This window comes from Myiozetetes cayanensis, unplaced genomic scaffold (assembly GCF_022539395.1).
Source record: "Myiozetetes cayanensis isolate MyiCay16 unplaced genomic scaffold, myiCay2020 scf18, whole genome shotgun sequence".
Classification (NCBI taxonomy): domain Eukaryota; kingdom Metazoa; phylum Chordata; class Aves; order Passeriformes; family Tyrannidae; genus Myiozetetes; species Myiozetetes cayanensis.
Window position 1 is genome coordinate 6,329,574 of NW_026087389.1, and position 19,800 is coordinate 6,349,373.

The 19,800-nt window shown below is 41.1% G+C and overlaps 1 protein-coding gene across 23 annotated transcripts in view; it reads left to right on the forward strand.

The window, feature by feature from the left end:
- The window catches only part of MAGI1 (membrane associated guanylate kinase, WW and PDZ domain containing 1), a 329,950-nt gene that overhangs the window by 233,088 nt on the left and 77,062 nt on the right, over positions 1-19,800 (forward strand). For all 23 annotated transcript variants that reach the window (XM_050313225.1, XM_050313211.1, XM_050313226.1 and 20 more), the window contains one exon: positions 10,458-10,577. In XM_050313225.1, the coding sequence (XP_050169182.1) occupies positions 10,458-10,577 (120 nt within the window). The remainder of the gene's footprint in view (positions 1-10,457; positions 10,578-19,800) is intronic.

Sequence of the window (19,800 nt, forward strand, 5' to 3'; positions counted from 1 at the left end):
CACTTACAAAACTACAAGGATTAATAAGATCTTTCTGTGTTAGAGCTGGGGGACGTGGAATTTGCAGCAAAGGAACAGTAAATAACAAAATATTGTAATAGTTTTTATTTCAGTGGGGTAAGAAAAGAATTAAAATTTACGTATTTGTTTTCTCTTACATTTTAACACTTCCAATTATCAGTAGGGACGAATCTTAAACACCCACCAGCTTCTCAACGTTTTGCATTTTTTCAGCATCCTGAGCTGTTACCTAATCAGCATCACAGAAAGTGAACCAGGAGAATGTTTTCAACCAGCTGAAGCGATAGCAGTCATGAAGAACTAAGGCATGCTGTGCATACAGAGCTGCTGAAAAAAAAGTATGCAGAAATCGGTAGCAGTTAAGAACAGGTAAAATTAAGGGACAGGATCTGTAGGGAATAGTGCCTAAATGCACATATTGCTGGGGAGATTTGCTGTCTGTTGTAGTCTTTCCCTTGAGTTTTACAGTAAGTGCATCCATATGGCTACATGGCTGCATCTTTCTGTAGTCTGCATCCTTCTTGGTATAGCTGAGACATTTGCATTTGTTGGTTGGTATTGAATATGAAGCTGGAAAGCTACTAAGCAAAGGTCAAGGAGGATTTGTCAGGACAAAGACCCATCTGAACCAAGGGTTGGTGAGTGGGCAGAGCCAAACACTGAAGAGCCACAGGAGATTCGTGGCTTTCTAAGAGTGTGATGAGGTTATCACAGTTCGAAGTCCATTAAGTTTATAGCATTTCATGGCTCTGGGCTAGGGGAGAAAGTGTACCAAAGAGACAGTGTCTCCCGTGTACACTGTTCAGGGAAAAAGACTGGTTTTAAAAACTGCAGTGATGTGCTGTAGAAGTGTGGTGGAATGGTGGTGTTATTGTTGGGGGAGTTGTTTGTTTATTTGTTTTGTTATTTTAAAAGAGGGGAAAACCCTCTCTCTTTTGAGTCTTTCATATCAGTAGACTGGAAGTGATCACTGAAACAAACTTCAATTCCTCAGACATAAATCTGTATGTTTTCTACGACTCTTTCTTTCTATGGTGGAATTTTTCAGAGATTAAACTAATTAATTGATCTAGTTTTAGATGCATGCTGTTAGGTGAGGTGTTTTATCAAGACTTTTAACTGCAAATTAGAGGTCTGCTAGAAGGGCAATTAAAGTCAACAGAAGGAGTTTTATATCACACCCAACCAGGGATGGCCCACATTGTATTGTACTTATCTCAGCAGTACAAACAGCAAAGGGAGGTAAAGAATCTTTGTTGAAGCAGCTGAGCTGTAGGACATCAAATAACTTGAAATTTATTACTGTGGCTTTTAAGTGCAGAATATCTTTTCATGGGTGTATGTGCACCTATACATGCAGATGTTAAAAGCAAACACTGTTGTTGGATAAAAGCTGAATTGAAATGTTGCAGGTGTTTGGTCTGTGTTGGATATGCCATTTATTATGAGCTTAATTACAATATCTGTTTATAGGACACGTCTGAAGCCTTGAAGTAGAACAGAAAATAGATATCTAGTTTTGTGGAGTTTAAAATTTGTCAGTATCCAAGTTTCAAAGAAAAGAAATACAGCTTCTTTCTTCCATAGTTGTAGTAGAAGTGCTTTTGCTCCTGGGATGATCTACTGCTAATCTCACTGGGAGATGGATTTGCACATCCACGACTAACAAGAGTTCCTGATGTGAGGTTTTTTGTTCTTCCTTTTTCAAGAGTTTCAAGAGTCACACATATTGCCCAAACAAGTTTTCATTATTTTTTGATAAAACTGGTCATTGTGTTCTTGTTCAGTGTATTTCTGCTTCAAGACTCCGCTGCCTGTCTTTCTCCAAATTGGAAACTCATCTACTACCTCATGGCAGGTGAAAAGAATTGCATACAGCTTATAAAACCCTTAAGGTTTCCTGGAAAATCAGTGAACTTGGGTTGCCTGACTTCCTTCACAGTTTTGTGTCTGTCTTTGCTCTGTGACTTGGCAATTCCTCTTGCAAGAGTTTACAGGATACCCAGTCTGCAACTGCTGTTATGGCCCCTCATCTTTCCCAAAGCCCTCTCCTCCTAGTCTTCAGTCTGTAGCAGCAGGCAAAAGGTTTGAGAGGATTTATTTCTTACCTGTTGTATGATTCTACTCCTCTGAGACCTACCCAAAACTTGAACGAAGCCACATGAAGATCTGATAGCTAATAAAAAGCAATGTTTAATACTGCACTGTTAATTCTACCACTCAGCCCAACATCATAGGGAGCCAACAGGCATTTTGTTTTTCAACAGCTGAATGCTCCTACTGACCAATTCATGGATTGGTTTAATGCTAGCCCAGGAGTTATGATGCTCTTGCTTGAGCTACACCTTCTCTTTGGTAATTTGGGGAAATCAGATAGCTCTGCAGGCAGCCATGAAAAAAGCAGATATAAAGCACGATAGGTTGTACCTCCTGATAAACTGCTTCCTAAACTGTGCAAGTATAAATAAGACAATGAGGTGTTTGTTTAAAAGTGATGTTTGCGTGGGAGCGACCCTACATATGAGGTCTAAGAGTTACTGAGTAGATTTTAAGCACTTACCCTCCCTCACCCACACCTTTGGATTGCTGCATTTAACACAGATGTGCACATTCATATGGAATAGTCATCTTAATCCATGTTGTGCATTTCCATAGCTGTGCACTGCTGTGCCTCAGCGTGGTGAGGCAGGAGGTGACTGATGTGGGGCAGCCCTGCAGGGATCAGGTTGGGCTTGGGTTGACATAGTCCAGAGTAAATGATCTACAGGATTAAAAATAACCAGCTAATCAGGGTGCTCTGTAATTACCCAGTGTATGTATTTAATTTACCATTCCCAGCTGTAGCCTTTCCCAAGGTGGACATTTCTACTGAAAGTAACTATGACAATTTTTACATAGAAGAAAGGTGGTCCTTTTGAAATAAAAGTGTGTGTCATGGTTGTAGAATTATCTAGGCTTCTAAAAATGTATATGAGAGGAACTGAATATAAAAGCAAGTATATAATCACCTTGTTAATTTACTTGCAGCTAATTTCACTTTCCATAAGTCACATCCACACTTACACAAATGGCAATTTTCATTCATTTCTGTGCCAATATTTAAAAGTAGAACATTACAGGGCAATCTCGTTACTACAGCTTTATTGATTTATAAAATTACACTTTATTACACTAATCCATATATTAGAAGGAATAAAATTGTGCACAGTTACAGCTAAAGTATTCTTGCCAAGGAGGTACATAGTTTTCTTTTTCATCAGTAGTTCACAATTTAAATTAGTGGATGTCATGCTGTTGGACTCCAGGAACACAGGATTAATGGCAAATTCATTAGTTCATGAAGTTTAATCTTCTTGGTGGGTGTCCCACCTCGTGGAAAATGAGAGGGATTTGGCTGCAGGTGTCTGGTGAGGTAACAGCAATCACTCAAAGAGAGGGATCCAGAAGGCGAGCTGCTGCTATTGCAAACCCAAGAATGTTTATTATTTGTGTTTTATTTGATGTCAGAATACTCTTTTTTGCTGTTGTTGTTTAGGACAAAAGAAATGAATGTTCTGAAGGACGCATGAAGAGGTTGTAACTGCATTAGCAAGTGCCACCCAGCAGCAGAACCATTGGTGGTACTTTCCCAGGTCAGAGAGGTGATGCTCTGTTTGATTGTTTGGCATAGATCCTTGAACAGGTCTTTTTTAAGTGGCTTTCTTGGGGAGTGTGACAGGTTTTGTACCCTTACTTCTAGTCATCAGGTAACTAACAGTTTCTTTTAAACTGATACTACAGTGAAGAGTGAACCCCCTCACGCTGAATTGGCTTTGTGCAGCCTTGGCATAGTGTTTAGCAACACATACAGTCCAGCTTGCAAAGCCCCAACGCAGCAGCAAGTTATTTTTGTCCCTTTTAATCTGTTAGGCCCTGATCCTGATCTGTAGGGTTTCCTAAATCCCATTGATTTCTCTAGAATTAGGTTCCTGGAGTCCTTTGAGAGCCTGGGTTTGGCTGATCTTGTGCTATTAACCGGAAACAAACCCACTTTCTCTACCTCAAAACGCTCTAAGGATAAATGTGTTGAAGATTATCAGTGTTCTTATTTGGTGGCAGGGAAGGCCACCGAAATACCAAAAATAGATTTTAGAAGGACAAAAATAACTTGCTGCCTGGAGGGTTTACACAATCTAAGCTGTGCTGTGTGGCTTGGCTGAATCACTTCTCCAGGGAGGCTCTGGGCAGTCAGTACTTCTTTGAGGGGGAGAGAGCCAGGGAGATGCAATTGGACACAAGAACAGCTTCTTTGTGCACTGAGGGTGGACCTGCCATCACTTGTGTGCGTGGTTGGAACAGTCCTTTGAGCAAGAAGGTGTCCTCACAAGGTGCTGCTGTGAGATCCTGCTTTGGCCACTTTCTGGAAAGGCTGGTGGGAGGAGGTGGTACGGGGTTGAAATCCCTTCCATCTCCCCCTAGAGAAGAAAAATTACTTCAGACCACAGCCATGCGATGCATTGCTCTCTGAAATGTGTCTGTAGAAAGACAGTTTTGTCTTGGTCAGCTGTTTTCTGGGTTTAATCAGTCATTCCTGCTGACCACGGTGACAGAAATTTGCTTTTAGTACTGCAGTTATCCGTGTGGCCAGGAAGAGTCAATCAGCATCTGTTCCTGCACATGCATCATTAAAGGAGCTGTGAGTTAATTTCTACCGACAGACCACATTCTCCTTTGGACTGAATTTCTACTCTGCCACCAAGACACTTTGAATGCTTGTCACATTCTTGTGGTTTATAGGTATCAAGTCAGTGCTTAGAGAAGGGACAGACAGCATTTAAAATCCCAAAATGAGCTTCCTGTGTTTCAAGTTTCAGGAGAAAATTGTATTTATAAGTTGAGCATGTTTGATTTGTAACAGACTGTGCCTCTCTGAAATGTCTGTATTTTATGTAGTTACAAATACAAATGACTCCTTATCCCTTTCCACAGGTACTGGGGTCACATGTATAATGGATAGCACAACAATGTTCAAATACAATTCCTTTTATTTCTGTTGAAAAAGAAAAGTATTCTTACTTGGAATAACCCTAGAAGTCAATAAGATAAGGTTCTGTATACAGTGTCTTTTCACAGGCAGGTTACACTTTATTTTTGCTAATGTAGATAAAACTGTTTCTAATACTGTTCTGCTGATAAGTTCTGCCTTAAGCTTGGCTGCTGATCAGGCTGCCTCTTCTGGAGACAGACCAGATTGTCCCTGTCTTTTCCCTTCTCCACTTGCCATTAGCAGATCTGTGAAGTTTGTCCTGTATTCCAGTTATCTGGCACCGTAGCTGACAGATGCGGGAGAGCCAAAGCAGGCTCTCCAATTTACCCTGTGATGTGAGGGAAGAAGTTGACCTCTAAACACTGTGCATGGAGAAAAGGGGCTCTTTTCCTCATGTTTCTTCCTTGGCAGCTGAAGGGCTTTTTTCGTGTAGTAATGAGAGCAGTATCTGCTTGCTGAATGAACAAAAATACCGGTCTTAGAGCAATGGTAAGAGCAGAATCCTTCCTTCCTCCCACCCCACCTGCAGACAACCACTCAGCAATCCCCCACAGCAGCTCTTGGCCTTGCAGCTCCCTGAGTCAGGAGCATCCCTGCACACTTCACATTAAAACATTATTTACCACAGTTCCACTCATTGCTGGTAATCACCAGTGACTTATATAAAATATGGTTGTAGCAACTACATCGTTACTTCGAGTGTACAACTCCCCCACTGTCTTTTAAGAGAAGCTGCTCAGTGGAAATGAGAACTAAACGATTGTGGTTTAATCAGCCGTATTTTGGAGGCTCATGAGATTGTCAGTGCCAGGCAGTGGAACTGGAGAAGGAGTTTGCAGAAATAATTTTTTTTTTTTTTTTTCAGATGGGAGATGTAGGTATTTTGCACTTGAAAAGGCAACTTCTAAATAACTTGCTAGGGGCTATTTTGGTGCATGGTAATAGTGTTACTGCTCAGGAATTGTTTTTGTTTTGCCAAGAAAGCAATTGAAGTGACTACAGCCCCTTTGAAGTCTTATTTTTAGATTACAATAAGCAAGACTCTGATTAATTTAGCAGCAGGGCATCAGTGGCTATTAACAGCTTAACTTGAAGCCCTGGTAGATTGATAAGGAGCTAAACAGCCCTTGAATCATATATTAACAACCTGGCCATGCTATAATTGAGGCTCATGTTGGGTGTCAGCATGGTTGATAGGCATCACAACAGCAGCCGCAATTTGTCTTTTAAATGGGTGCTTAAATTACTCAGAATAATGGTTGATAGTCATCAATATATCTGAGCCACAGTCCAGTTATTCTAGGCATGGGTGACAAGCTCTAAATTAGTTCAAGTACAGCACTGGGCTCTACTTGGGCAAACTCACCTGTGTCTAGAAGCAGTTTTTCAGGAGGGGTCTCCAGCCCGTGGTGAGATCCCTCTTCTGTAGCCCAAGCATTAGGGATGCATGAATAAACTGGGGTAGAGATAGCTTGAATGTGATAATCAAACCAACAGCTGGGCAAACATTTCATCAAGCCGCTCGTGCTTTATGTAGTTTTACCTCTGCAGACCACGAAAGAAGGTAATGCTAAACAGTAGCCTCTTTTATTTATTTATTTTTGTGAGTGTTCTGTGGCTACAGGAGGTTTGAGCAATTCCCCTGTGAATTTAATGCATCTAAATAGTTTTATATGTTGTGGGACATTCTAACGAAATAAGACTGAAAGCTTTACCATTAAATGCACAGAAGGACTTGGTAGCCACTCATTTTCTGTTCCAGTTCCTTTTTATTGTAGCATTACCAATTCTGAGGTAGTCACACAATGGATGTAGCTCAAATTAATTAGCTGAATTGCAACCTAATGGCAATAAGATTTCATGCCACTTAATAATTCAGTGCAAACATGGCAGGACAGGTAAAGTATTTAAATATGATTGGCTCGTCTTTTCTTATGGAGTATGTTATCTCTTGTTTGGGCTCTCCACAGCTCTTATTGTGCTCAATTAATTCTGCCATTAGCAGTGATCTAACTTGCTATTAGCTCTGATAAAAGTATAGTCATCTCCTCCACTGATGACCATCCTTGTGGTAAGGATGCTGAAATGCAATTTAAAGGGGGAAGGAGGACACAACACTGTGCTTTGTACATAATTGTCACATTAATGATGGGAGACTTAATTACATTTGGAGTTTATCAGCGGAGAGCTCCGGTGGTAGCTTGCAGCCTGTGATGGGCTTGGCCTGTGCACACACATGCTGCACAGTTGTGGAGCAGTTGTTTCAGGCTCTGGGTGGAAGGTGCTGATTATTCTTGGGGCTCTGTGCCTGGGAAAAGTCATGGAGTTTGCTTATGAGCCTCTTTGCTTTCTTTTCTTCCCCCTTTTCTTCCTGCCCGCCCTCTCCCCCCACCCTCCCTGTGAAGCAGCCCTTCTGGCTTTGTTGTAAGTGTGGTTTGTAATCATTGTACACATCCCAGATGGTTCATGAAAACTCTTTGAAATGCCATCTGCCAGGCGTGTGTCCAGCCGGCAGCCTGTCATTCTGCTACAAGAAAAACGGAGGCGGGTTTTCCCTTCCCCCTGCCTTCCTGAATTGCATTCAGTAACACTTGTTCAGATGTGGAGCGGGATAACAGTCGGAGCATCTGCAAGCAATCTTTGCTCCAGACAGCAGCATGGAAAGTTGTTGGGTTTTGCGCCTTCGCCCAGATAAGAAATCCTAACCAGTGTAGTTTTTATTTTCCCTGGGTTTGCTGCTGAGGACCGAGTGAGGTGACAAATGTTATCTCTGTGATGTAATGTTTTTCTTTTATGGGGCAGCTCGGTGTTCCTAATGCATTCAGTGTGTGTTGCAGGCAGTCATGCTGATAGCAAGCACATCTGCGATTTTTCGACTTGAACATATTCAGGAAATTAAGAACACCGAGATGAAACAAATAGATCCATTAAAATGGCTCAGAGGAATTATGGCAGATATAATTGTCATGTCAAATAGGCAGCCAGCACTAGTAAACTGCTGACTGCAATTTCACCGCCATAAAAATTCAGAAGGAAAAAAAAATATTAATAAATATTCTCTCTGTTGGAAGATACAGATAAAGGAAAGAAAAGGGCTTTAAAAGATAAAGTAAAAGCAGTCCTGAAGTTCCCTGGTCTTTGTGTCTCATCAATATGTGTTATTAGTTAGTGGGAAAATGTAAGTCCTGATCTTTGTCATTCGACTCGTGTGCCACATGGCTCGGGGTGACGTTTGACTGATGGATGAGGAGCACTGCAGAGTCTAATTCTCACTTCCATTGTGCTCCGGGCATGGGACAGCTACAGCACATCACTGGACATAATTATTGTGGAGGCTTTTCATTATTCTTCCTTCCCTCACGTGGGCCAGATTTAGGGGCATGTGGCAGTGGCCAACGGACTGGTGAGGGTCCTCACAGCCTGAGTGTTTACAGAGGTGTTGGTGTCAGGGAGGAGATGTTGCATCTGGGCTGTTAACCCCCATCCCACTGCTGGGCCAGTGCTCCGTGCTCCCTGTGTGCCAGGGAGGGACCTGCGTGGTCATTGCCTGCTCAGCTTTGCTGCCTGCCTTTGGATGGAAACACAGGCACTGAGGCAGTGAGGGGCACAGAGAGCAGCTCCAGTATTTCTCTGGACTAGATCTGTGGAAGACATTTGTCTTCTCTTACAATCCATCGGGTAAAACTTGTTGTAGCCTTACTGTAAGGATTCAAAAATAAAAAGAATGCAAAATTTAATCCTTTCAATGGGAAAGAGTAATTCTATTTGTAAGGTGAAGATATCCATCACCATTTCCATCCCCTTCCTTACTTTTTCTCCCACCTTGACCCATTCACACAGCTCCAAGAGAAGGAGTGATAGAAAACCCATGGCAATTCGTAGGCTTTCTGAAGAGTGGCAGTAAATAAAAAATAAAAAAAGAGAGAGTTTCTATTTTGAAACAAGAAATAGAAGATATTAGAGAAAGTGGATGTCTATCAAGGAAATTAATCTAGTGATCTTTCAAGGGTGTCACTCTATCAAGACTGACCTCTTGAACAGTCTCTCAGCTGAATAGGGGATAAGCAGACTTTCCGCTTCCCTGGCACTTGAGGAAAGCATTTGCCAGATGCAGGCATGGTAAATTTATGCTCTTTCAACTTTTGAGAGCTGGAATCTTCCCAATTAGTTTCCAGAAGCTCAACTTCTTTATTCTTTCTTATGTCCTTTTATAGAGAGTTTAAGGAATTGTATGCACTGAGAAGGTGCTGCCCAGGGGCCGGAAAAGTCCCTTGGAAGTGAGAAATCATGCTTCATTAAAGGTTAGGTATGGTTTCCACACCTCTGAAGTTATTCCCAAGCCAGCAGACTGGTTGTGCAACCACAGCACTCGGACACATCCAACTCTCTAACTCTGCTCCTTCTTCCAAAATTCAGTTTCCTGTACCATCTGTAAATCTGGCATTTATGTTTAATTGCAGATGTACAGAGTCCAGCCACCTCCCAGCCTCCAGAGTCATGGAAAATAAAGGCTATTGAACAGAAATTGATCCTAATCAATGAAACTGCTCAGTGACCTAAAATGCAGTGGCCCAAGCCATCTTAGCAAAAAAGTCATGAAATGACTCATCTTACACTATGCTTCAGAGGGCTGTAAATTAGTCAGAAGGGAGAAGAGTTTCAGAGCTGGCAGAGTAGCAGTGATCAGAGCCTTGTTCTCCATGGGTGCTACTTAAATTGTCAAGTGCTGGAGAGAGATTCAGTGTGACTTATTACTCAAAAATATTTCTTGAACTGGAATGAACTTAAGGTGAACTTCTGTGCAAACAGTTGGCAGGTTGTCTCTTTAGTGAGCATGTGTGAATGGTGCATCAAAACTGTCTCCTGGTAGTTTTTAACACTGAATAAAAAGAATAATATAAATAGAGATAAAATACTAAGAAAAAACAAGGGAGAAATTATCTTTATGATGTGAAAGAACATTTGGTGAGATAGTGATACAGAAATAATGGAACCTAGAAAGAAGTTGTCTTATCTGAGAATACAGATTGCAATTTTAGTGAAGTATGAGAGTGCTAATAGCAGGAAGGTAATTGCTGGCATATTCCCAGGTACAAAACTTCTCCAGTGGTGTGTCTGCATGTGGTATGAGAGATTTCTTTGCCAGAGAGTCTTTCTGAGAACACAAACAAACATTGTCCTTTGGTTGTTTTGTTCCAGCTGGTACTACCAGCTCAACCAGAGGTCTGTGTCTTGTCTTGTTTTTACATGGGCTCCTAACTTGGAACTGAACTCTTCTGACACTGTGTAGCTCACAGAGTTGTATCCTACAGGTGCTGCTGTATCTTTATGAAAAGTTTTTCACTGTCCTTTTTACCTTTGGTAAGAAAACAACATTAACTAGTATTAATGCGCTAATTTTCCCTTTCAGGCACAACCCGCCCTCCAAGAGAAGGAGAAGTGCCTGGTGTGGACTATAACTTTCTGACTGTGGAGGAATTTCTGGAGTTGGAGCGAAGTGGGACCCTTTTGGAAGTAGGAACTTATGAAGGTATGGAGCCACGGGCAGTGAAAAAGCACTTCAAATAGGCGTGGTAGGACACCACACTTGCACCACCCTTGCTCAAATTAGGACCTTGCTTTCCATCCTAGTGCTCTACTTCCCTCTTCTCTGTACCCTGAGAGAGGGAATTCCCATATTGCTGTGCTGCTGTCTTTTCCCTTCAAGTTAACTGCCTCTGAATATTAACATCAGTATGCCAGGAAAATCCAGTATGTACTCCAGTAAGGAAATACCGAGGCAATCTGCATCTATTCTTTGTATCCACTGTGGTTCATGTCCTTGTTCACTTTCTCTTCCCTCCTGCTCTTTTTCTTGTCCTTCATGTTCCCCAAATACACATCCTTCATCACCCAGTTGTGTTCCCTATGCAGCTACATGATGCACTGGTTTTGGGCTTTTTTTTTTTCTTCTTTATTCTCAGATAATTGCTTCTAACTTGTGTCACTGTGTTGATCTTTTTTACTTTTTGCAAAGCAGTGCTTTGCAAATAATAGCACTGATGCAGCCAAGGGGCACTGAAATGTAACCAGGGTTAGAGCAGGAAAAAGATACCTTTGACTCCCAGAGAAATGCCAGGCAAATTGACCGCATTTAGGTACACAATAGGATTTGTGTAACTGAACCTGCAATCTATAACTCCTTTAAATTGAAAACTCCTTTTGGATTGTGTTGTGTTTTTTTTTCCTCTGGAGAACATTCAAATGTACCTCTTGAGAAGACAATGAAAAGAAATACTTTAGAGGTTTGAAAGTCCTTCCAGTGTACTTCAACTCATTCATGTCATATTTCCATTTGCAAGAAGTTTAATGGGACTTTCTGTTACTATGAGAGATTGAAAAAGGCTCATTCTTGCAGACTTATTATTCCTTATAATAAGAAATATGGAATACATTTAAAAATATGAGCTACACACAAATAGCCAGTAGTCTTTGAAAAGCAGTCATCAAACATGAACAGGAAAGATTGTGACATGGTTTTGGTTTTTTAAGGTTTAAAAAAAAGTTCTGAAACACTGTTTGCTTGTCTGCTTCTTTAAAAATTCCCTTGTAAGGGCACCTTTAAACCTTGTGCTCATTCCCAACTGCAGACAATTGCAGTGTCAAACCTGGTTTGCATGGAGATGCTAAATGTATAATTTGGTTTCACTCTTCCACCTCTCTGAGCTGATTAGCTCCATCAGCACCAATGCTAACGTTCCAGCAGCAGCTCTTCTCCAAAATGAGCTTTTTCCTCTCCATGTTTCTAATTATAACACTAAATTAGTTTTCTTTGTCATGGTGCTCGAAATAGATCAGCTGAACAGCTTCGCCATTGCTTCCTGATCGCGTTTGTTCTGGTGACCTTTCCACTTGGAAAGACAAAATGGGTAACTGTCTGTAAGCTGGCTCCTGGGATATGCTGGGAATTAGTTTTCAGGAAATGCTGTATCCATCTGGGACAGTTATAACCTGGTCGTTTCATTGCTTATGTGATTATATGCAGCAGCAGCTAAACTGTTTAGGTTTCATGGGCTGCTCTTTTGAGTTGCTGAAGATGAGGTTGATTTCTCATAAGTCTAATGTGTATTTCATTTCTGTGGGTGATAGAAGTGTCTGAACTTTAAAGGAATAATTTGTCAGAAGCCTCTTTCCCTGTTGGCATCAGTGATGCTGGTGCATTGTGGTTCTGGAGTGCTGGCCCATGGAAGGAAAAATCAATAAGAATAAAGCAAATAATGATCATGCATGTGTGCACGTATGCATCAAGACACATTACTATTTGATTGTAATGTGAAATAAATAGAGTTCATTTTTCACTTACGGTTTCAAGAAATTATTTTGCTGCCTTCCGAGATTTTTTTAATGGCTTTGGTGTACTTTTTTTTGAAATCTTATTTTACATCTGTATTGATCAAGACAGTGTTGATCTTGATTAGATCTTGGAAGATGGTGTGATTCAGACTCAATGCTGCAATCACCAGCAATTTTGTCTATTAAAAAAAACACCAATCTGCCAAAAAACCCAGACCACAAAATAAGCTAGAATGTTAATGTCCTAGTCTCTGTAATTGTCCAGCTTTACAGTCTTAGATTAATTATAATTTGTTTTATACTGCATTTTGCTGCTGTTTGTTTTTTTTTTTAAGTACCACGATGATGAAGTTGGCTGTATTTTTGACCAGTAATGGCTTATTCTAAACAAGAGGGATGGAACCCCACATAAGGAAATAATCTTCTGTTTCTCCCTGAAGAACAATAAAATAATACCTTAAATGAATGACTTTTATTATTAATAATTTTACCCATTTTACTGAGTCAGAATCAAACAATTGTAGAGACAGAAAAAAAATCTTGAAGGAGAAAACATAGCACAAGCATTTGTTTAGTAACAGTTATTGAAGAGAACTTCTGGGGAGAAAGACTGGAATACAGGGAGCCATCAGAAGAGGGGTAATACACAGATCTTTGATGCTGATACAAATACTATTGATTTGGAAAGAATAAATAACAAGCAGAAGAGAACAGTTGGAAACCATAAAAGAGTAGGAGTGTGTATCAAGTTTTGAAAGAGCAACCTGGGTTTTGAACCTGGCTCTAATTTCAAAAAGAGAAAGTGCAAGCTCAACAGGACAAAAAAGGTGCTGAGGACCTACAGGGCTGTGTAATGTCATTATTATTTCACTGCAAACAGGTTCCTCTGGGCAGCTTCTGATTCACATCCTGGGGAATGCAGAGCAGGCAGGGCAGCTGCTGTTCCAGTCACCTGTCACCTCCCTGGTGTGTTCTGCACCCAAAAGGCTCCAAGAATAGTGTTCAGGTGGGAGGGGACGTTGGCAAGCCTTAATTCCTGAGATTTTCAGTTCCAGTTTTAACATGCTGATTTTTAACCATAAAGCCCAGAAACATGTTGTTTCTTCCCCAAATGAAAGCTACCTGTGGATCACATGAATCCAGCAGCAGGAGCTGAAGCCCTGGAAGACCTGCCCAAAACTGTGATGCTGCACCAGTATTGGTGATTTTGCCCCACGTGGGTGCTGGTAAAGCTGCACATAACACACTCAAACCAGTTAAAAATTCCCATTGACAAAACTCATTAGGAAGGAAAAGTCTTTTTAGGCTGCACACTGTCTAGGCCTTCTGGTGGATTGGAAATCACCATAATTGTAATCTCAGGCTTTTATTGACTGCTCCTTCAGGGCAGAAAATACTGATGGATGCATGGAAGTAATTGTGTAGGTTACTAATTATTTAGCAATTACTTCTATGTTTGAATTGTGGTCTCTCACAGTGACCCCAAGGGAGGGCTGTTTTGAGCAGAGCCACCGCTTCCAGATTTTATTCCCCTTTCTTCCCCATCTGCTGAGTGGCCCTGGGCATATCAGGTAACTGCTCTGTACTTCAGGTTACTGGCCTGGAGAATATTAAAACAACACTTACTTCTCCCTTCATTAATATTTCAGCAGATACCCTGTGCCTGCAGCTATCTGCTCCTGCAAAGGGGAAGGAGAGAGTGGAAGTGACAGTATTTTGGAGGGCTGTGCTGAAGGCAGCAGTGGGGATGGGACCTGTGCAGAGGCACACAGGGACACTGGCATGGTGGCTGAATTTTGAATGGGGATGGCTCTATCACTGGGGTCTGGCATGGCTGTATTAATGAATGCCTGCCCAGCACTTAGTGATCCTCAAAAGAAAAAGTGCTGCACTTTATAACATGTGAAGGGTTATTACATTATAGCATATTATTGTCAAGGCATCATCTTTCATGCTCAGGACAAGTGCTATGTGATTGCCAAGAGAAGTAATAAGTAATCTGCATTAGTCTCATGACTAAGATGTAATGGGGTGACTTGCTAACATTTTAAAAGTGTATAAAACTAGCTATTGTAGACAGGGTCTCCGATTGTGGTACTTAATGAGTGTAATAAATTACGTTAATAGTGCAGTTAAAATTTCAGCTGAAGTAGAGAGGTGTATTCAACAACATGCTTCAAATCAAGATGCCTTTAGCCTAACTTATCTGATGTGCTGGCTCTCCTTGGGTTTCTCTGCAGCAGCCCCACTCCCTCAGCTGCTTTAGCAAAATGGCTGGATTTGCTTTGCTGGGATTCTGGTGCCTTCACGGCCTGTGGGTCTCAGCAATTTGGTCCAGCCTTGAAATGTGAGCTGTGTCTGTGGCAGGAAAAACATGACAGCAAGATTGGGCCAGTAAGGGTGGCAGATGCAGGGGATGCCCATGCAGAGGAACTACGTGTTCCACTTAATAAGATAAGATCCGCTTATTATTGTCTCCCTGCTACAGACTGACTCAATAAATCATAACGCCTCCTCTAGCACCATTTTAATGTATCATGTCCAATATCCACATATTAACATCTGTGCACTGCAGATTCCTCTTCTATCCTTGGCTTTTTACTTTGCATGTTGGGGTTTTTTTTCCTTGTTATTTTTTAAACCACTAGTACAGAAAAAAAGGCAACACATTGTTGTGTATGTGCATGATTATCAGTGTTGAGCGTGAGTGCTGCTGTATTGAAGTGTCATCTGATAACAATGCCTCATTTTACAAACAGCTAAAGTGGTACCTGAGTAACTCTTGTTCCCTAAGAGCAAATATTCAAATATCTGATCGGGGTTTAGAGTGGCTTTGAATTTCCTGTGGCATTCCTCACCGGCTTCTCTCTCTGCACCTTCAATGGGAAGTTTTCCAATGTGAACTCTGTCAGAAATTGCTCATTAGCAGTCATGCATTTTAAAACATAAACCTTGGGGAAAAGGTGGTTCCCAAACACCTCTGGCAAAAAGAGATACGGTGAATTAGTTGCTGTTTTCCTAAATTAGAGCTTAGGTTATTTTAAGGTATCATTTGCTCTCTAAGCAGTGTCTGATGTGTTGAAGGCTGTTCCTGGTAGTCCATTGATAGATGGCAGCCAGGCATATTTTGGGGTTGTTTTTTTGGTAGTGGGTGTTCTTGGAACTCTAGAATTAGCTGCTCCTCACTGGTGTTATCCAGCTCCTTCTTTGCAGAGGCAGCCCAGCCTCCACAGGCTGTGGCATTTCCCAGCCACTGCAGAGCTCGATGTGAGCTGCCATACACACACCACCACCACCTTCTGCAGAGGGAAGGTGTTAATGGGACACATCCTCGTGGTGGGACTATATATATATATATATATATGAATCTTTAAGTATTTGCAAGAAGGAGGGTTGCATATTGCAACGGCTTGACATGATATTTTCTTTATTCCCACATCCTTGTGCTAGGTAGGGTGTTTCCAGCTGCTTCTCCTGTTTTCTGTATATACCATCCACAAGCACATGCTGATTTATGTTCCCTATGAATTTTTTTAAATTTATTTGCATATGGATATAGCAGTTAGTATAGTACAGCTGGTCTGATGAAACACACCGAGCTTCCATAGCCACGTCATGACCCATGCTACCAAGGCTTTACTACTTATTTATTTAAGTATTTTTGCTTTGTTTTAGGAATTTTCCATGCATTAAATGTGCGTGGATGCAGTTGTACATGACTGTTAATAGTAACATGTGGCAATACCTAATGGTATCTCAACACAGGAAAAATCAGAATAAGTAAGAGCGATTTGTTCTGTAGGTGACTTTCTCCCATGCTACCATTGCCTTTAGGACACTAATTGGAGTGTATGTTAAATTTCAGATATAAATTGAAATGTGCAGAGTGTAACAGTTCAACATATTTAACAGGAAACACAAACTGATCTTTCAGTGAATCTCACTGTTAATAACTGCAAAAATTGACAGAGAATCTATTTAAAGGAAATGCGTATATTGTAAGTTAATTTCTCTGAGATCTCCTTCACTGCCTGTTTTGCTTCCGATCCAGATGCTGTATCCGTGGCCTCCTCGCGGTTGCCTGGATACTCTGAATTTCCTCAAGGCAATTGCTAATCAATGTGCAGTTGCAGCTAGGTGAATCCCACAGACAGCAGCCAGATCTGTCATCTAAATGTGGAAATGTGTAGCAGAATGTGATCTGGGAAGAGAACAGACAAAACACTGTGGCAGGAGCTCTGCTCCCAGGAACCAATTCATCCTGTGTTAATCAGACACAAGCACTCTTTGTGGATTAGATGAGCAGAAGCTCTTCTGCTAAAATTAAGGGTCAATTGTTTCGGTTCTTGTACAGTGCAGAGAAGAGCTGTGTCTCAGAAAAGAAAACAATTACATTAATAATTGCATTTCAAGTCTTTGTGTCAAGGCCTTGCTTAATTTTACTGCTTATCTCCAAGTTTCTTTCCCAAAATACCCATTTGCAGCAAGACAGTAAGCTATGAACTGCTTTTTAAAACATGAGATATTAATGGAGTCCTTGTTAACACAGAGTGGTCACTTTGAAGATTAGATGCACTTCTCATGGACACAGGGTCCTCTGTGCCACGCAGAGGCTTTTGAGTTTCATGGGATTTTTATAATTGCAAAATTAGGCTTCACAAGGATGCATCAGTAAATTCGGAACTGCATGAACTCTTCTTGGTCATTTTCTGAGACACAAATACACTCCCAATCCTAGGCATAAATCTCTTCACACCAGGAAAGAGAAGAGCTGCAGAGCAAACACCTACAGATTAAAGTAACTCAAATGTATGGTTTGGGATCACATTCTTCAACTGATGTTGTACCATTAGGATTAATGGTCAAGCTCGTGCCTGACCTTGCAGTCAGCTCCTCTGCCTTCTTCCACCTCTCCATGTCAGCTCTGCCACCCTGTCCCCACCCCAGCAACCTCCAGGGTCTCCTCTTCCTTCTCCACAAGGGAAACACTTTTGAACCTGTTAGATTGTGTCTCTGTTCTTGTGCATTTCTGTCCATTCCAGAAACAGCATCTTGGAGCCCTTTCAACCCAAAATGAATTGAACAGTGAATGGCAAAAGTTTTTATGGAATAGATTCGTATTTATTTTACTTTGGGATAGCTTGTTGGTGTATTTTTGTGAACTGCATTTCAAATTACAAGTGATGTAAACAACTTAGGGTTGTTTGTGAATTTACTTCCCATCAGGAGTATATTTAATGTTTTGTTATCTTGACATATAAGCAAATTCTCCATTACTGCTTGGTCTCTAAAACTTAAAAAGAAAGTTCTCTTGGCTGACAGCATTGCTGTAATTCAGAAACTGCGGGACAGGGTGGAAGCTGCTGTAGATTACTTTCATTGATTGTGATCACTGCTTGAATTGGCAGAGGAAGAAGTGTTATGATGATGAGAACTTGTCTTATTGTTGTGATAAGCTGTTACCAAAGTCTAATTACTGTGCATGATGCTAAAATGTGTAAGCTGCTGACACTTGGAGATAAGGAGATGAAGAGAAACCAACTCGTTCCAAATAGCTCTCTTGGTTGGCTTTTTTTTTTTCATTATTATTTTTATTTTTGTCCACTCTCCTGAGTGGTGCTTTAAGAGTGCATATATTAAGTCATGGGTTTGGCTGCAAAAGCTGCCATCGAACTTCGGTTGTGGTTAAATAAGTATTAAGCACCAAGGGACTGAATAAAATAAGGGTTAGTGAAAGGTGATGACAAGGGATTCAGTTAATGGTATGTGCATCTGCTGAGCGAATGCATTGTTATTAGCTATTAATTCAGTTGCTGTAGGCAGGATTCAAATGGGATTGAGAGGAGGGTAAACTTAGAAGCCCCGTTCCCATAGGAATTAGACATGGGAAAGTGCCATTTATGCCACGCTGGCTGCTTCAGAACTGGCATTTCCACAGAAAAGTGGAGGGTTTCCTGCCGCCTTGTTCAAGAAATCTCCTTTGTCTGGGAGACAGGCTGTTCCTTTCCAGCTTTGAGACATCCTGTTGGGGTCACAGTCCTCAGAACTTTTGCAGAGCTTCACCTGAGCTCAGCACCCCGGGGAGTCCTGCCTTAACTACTGTGCTGACTTCAGAAAATGTTTTGGGATCCTCTGGGATGACAGATGCTTGTGTATGCACATGTAACATGCTGTTAATAATTAGAGCTGATTGGATATTCAGTACAAATTACACTGGCTGTGGAGTTAGCCCCTTCTTTAGGCTTACAAGTGGCTCACAAAACACAGTTAAAGCATATTTTTAAATGTATGTTTTTTCGTAAACATTGGCAGATTTAATTTGAATGAATAATGTCAAGTCTGAGTGTTGTAAAACTCTTGCTGGGCTGTTCACTGTTGTTAATGGGGCACGTTTGGATTGCTGAGTCACAGGGTAAATATTTTCTCTTTCCAATTTCCAGGATGAAACATGAGTTTTGATGATAATTTTAGGTACCAGCCACCCCTAATAGTGTGTCTGCCCCCGCACCCAGGCCCATGTGCCACGATTTCAAAAATAACTTCTTAGAGAATAGAAGGAGGTCTGACTGCATCCAGCAATTATGAGGGGGGAAATAGTGTTTCCATTTTCTCTCATTTTCCATGTCACCTGGAATCTGGGTTGGAGCATTCTTTTGAAGATTTTCATCCTGAGCTGGGTTATTTCCCCAGCCTGTTTGTCCTTGTGTGAATCTGAAGGAAGAGCTGTGATTTTTTTAGAATATTGACTCAGGTTTAATCTGCCTCCTGTGGAGAAAAAAGAAAAGTTCAGCCCCAATGGCTGCATTTCCCATAAAACCCACACATGCAGAGCCATGCTCAGTTTCAAATTCATATTTGCTCTTTTTATATGCTCATGTATACTTACAGGGATCCTCTGAAGTAGAACACTGTCTTCATAGAAAATAATTGTTCACTAATCATAGTGTCAACAGCCATGGCTGGTTGAAAGATCACTAGTGATTTCTGTGTAGGAAAATCTGAAATACTTTGGAAAAGCCTGTTTTTCTGCTGAAAAACAGCTCTCTGTGGACTGTTAGGAACTCCAGCCTTGCTGTTGCTAGAGGAACTGAAGAGGAACAAAATTCAAAGATCTAATCATATATTTCTCTGTAATTGGAAGAGAACCGGTAACATCTGTGCTATGTCCTTGTCCAGGGGAAATAAAACCCATACTATTAACATCTATATATCCCCTTCTTGTGTCCATCCTGAGTGATGTAACCATTTACAACAGACCACAAAATAGTGATGTGCACTGCCATATATAAAAGCTGTTTTCAGGTGCATGGCACACACATAGCTCTCTCTGCTTAGCAGTTTATATCCTAAAAAAACACCTTTTCTTTTTTTTCCTCTGGAAAAGCAAAGAAACAACCTAAAAAAAGACCCCAAAATCCCAG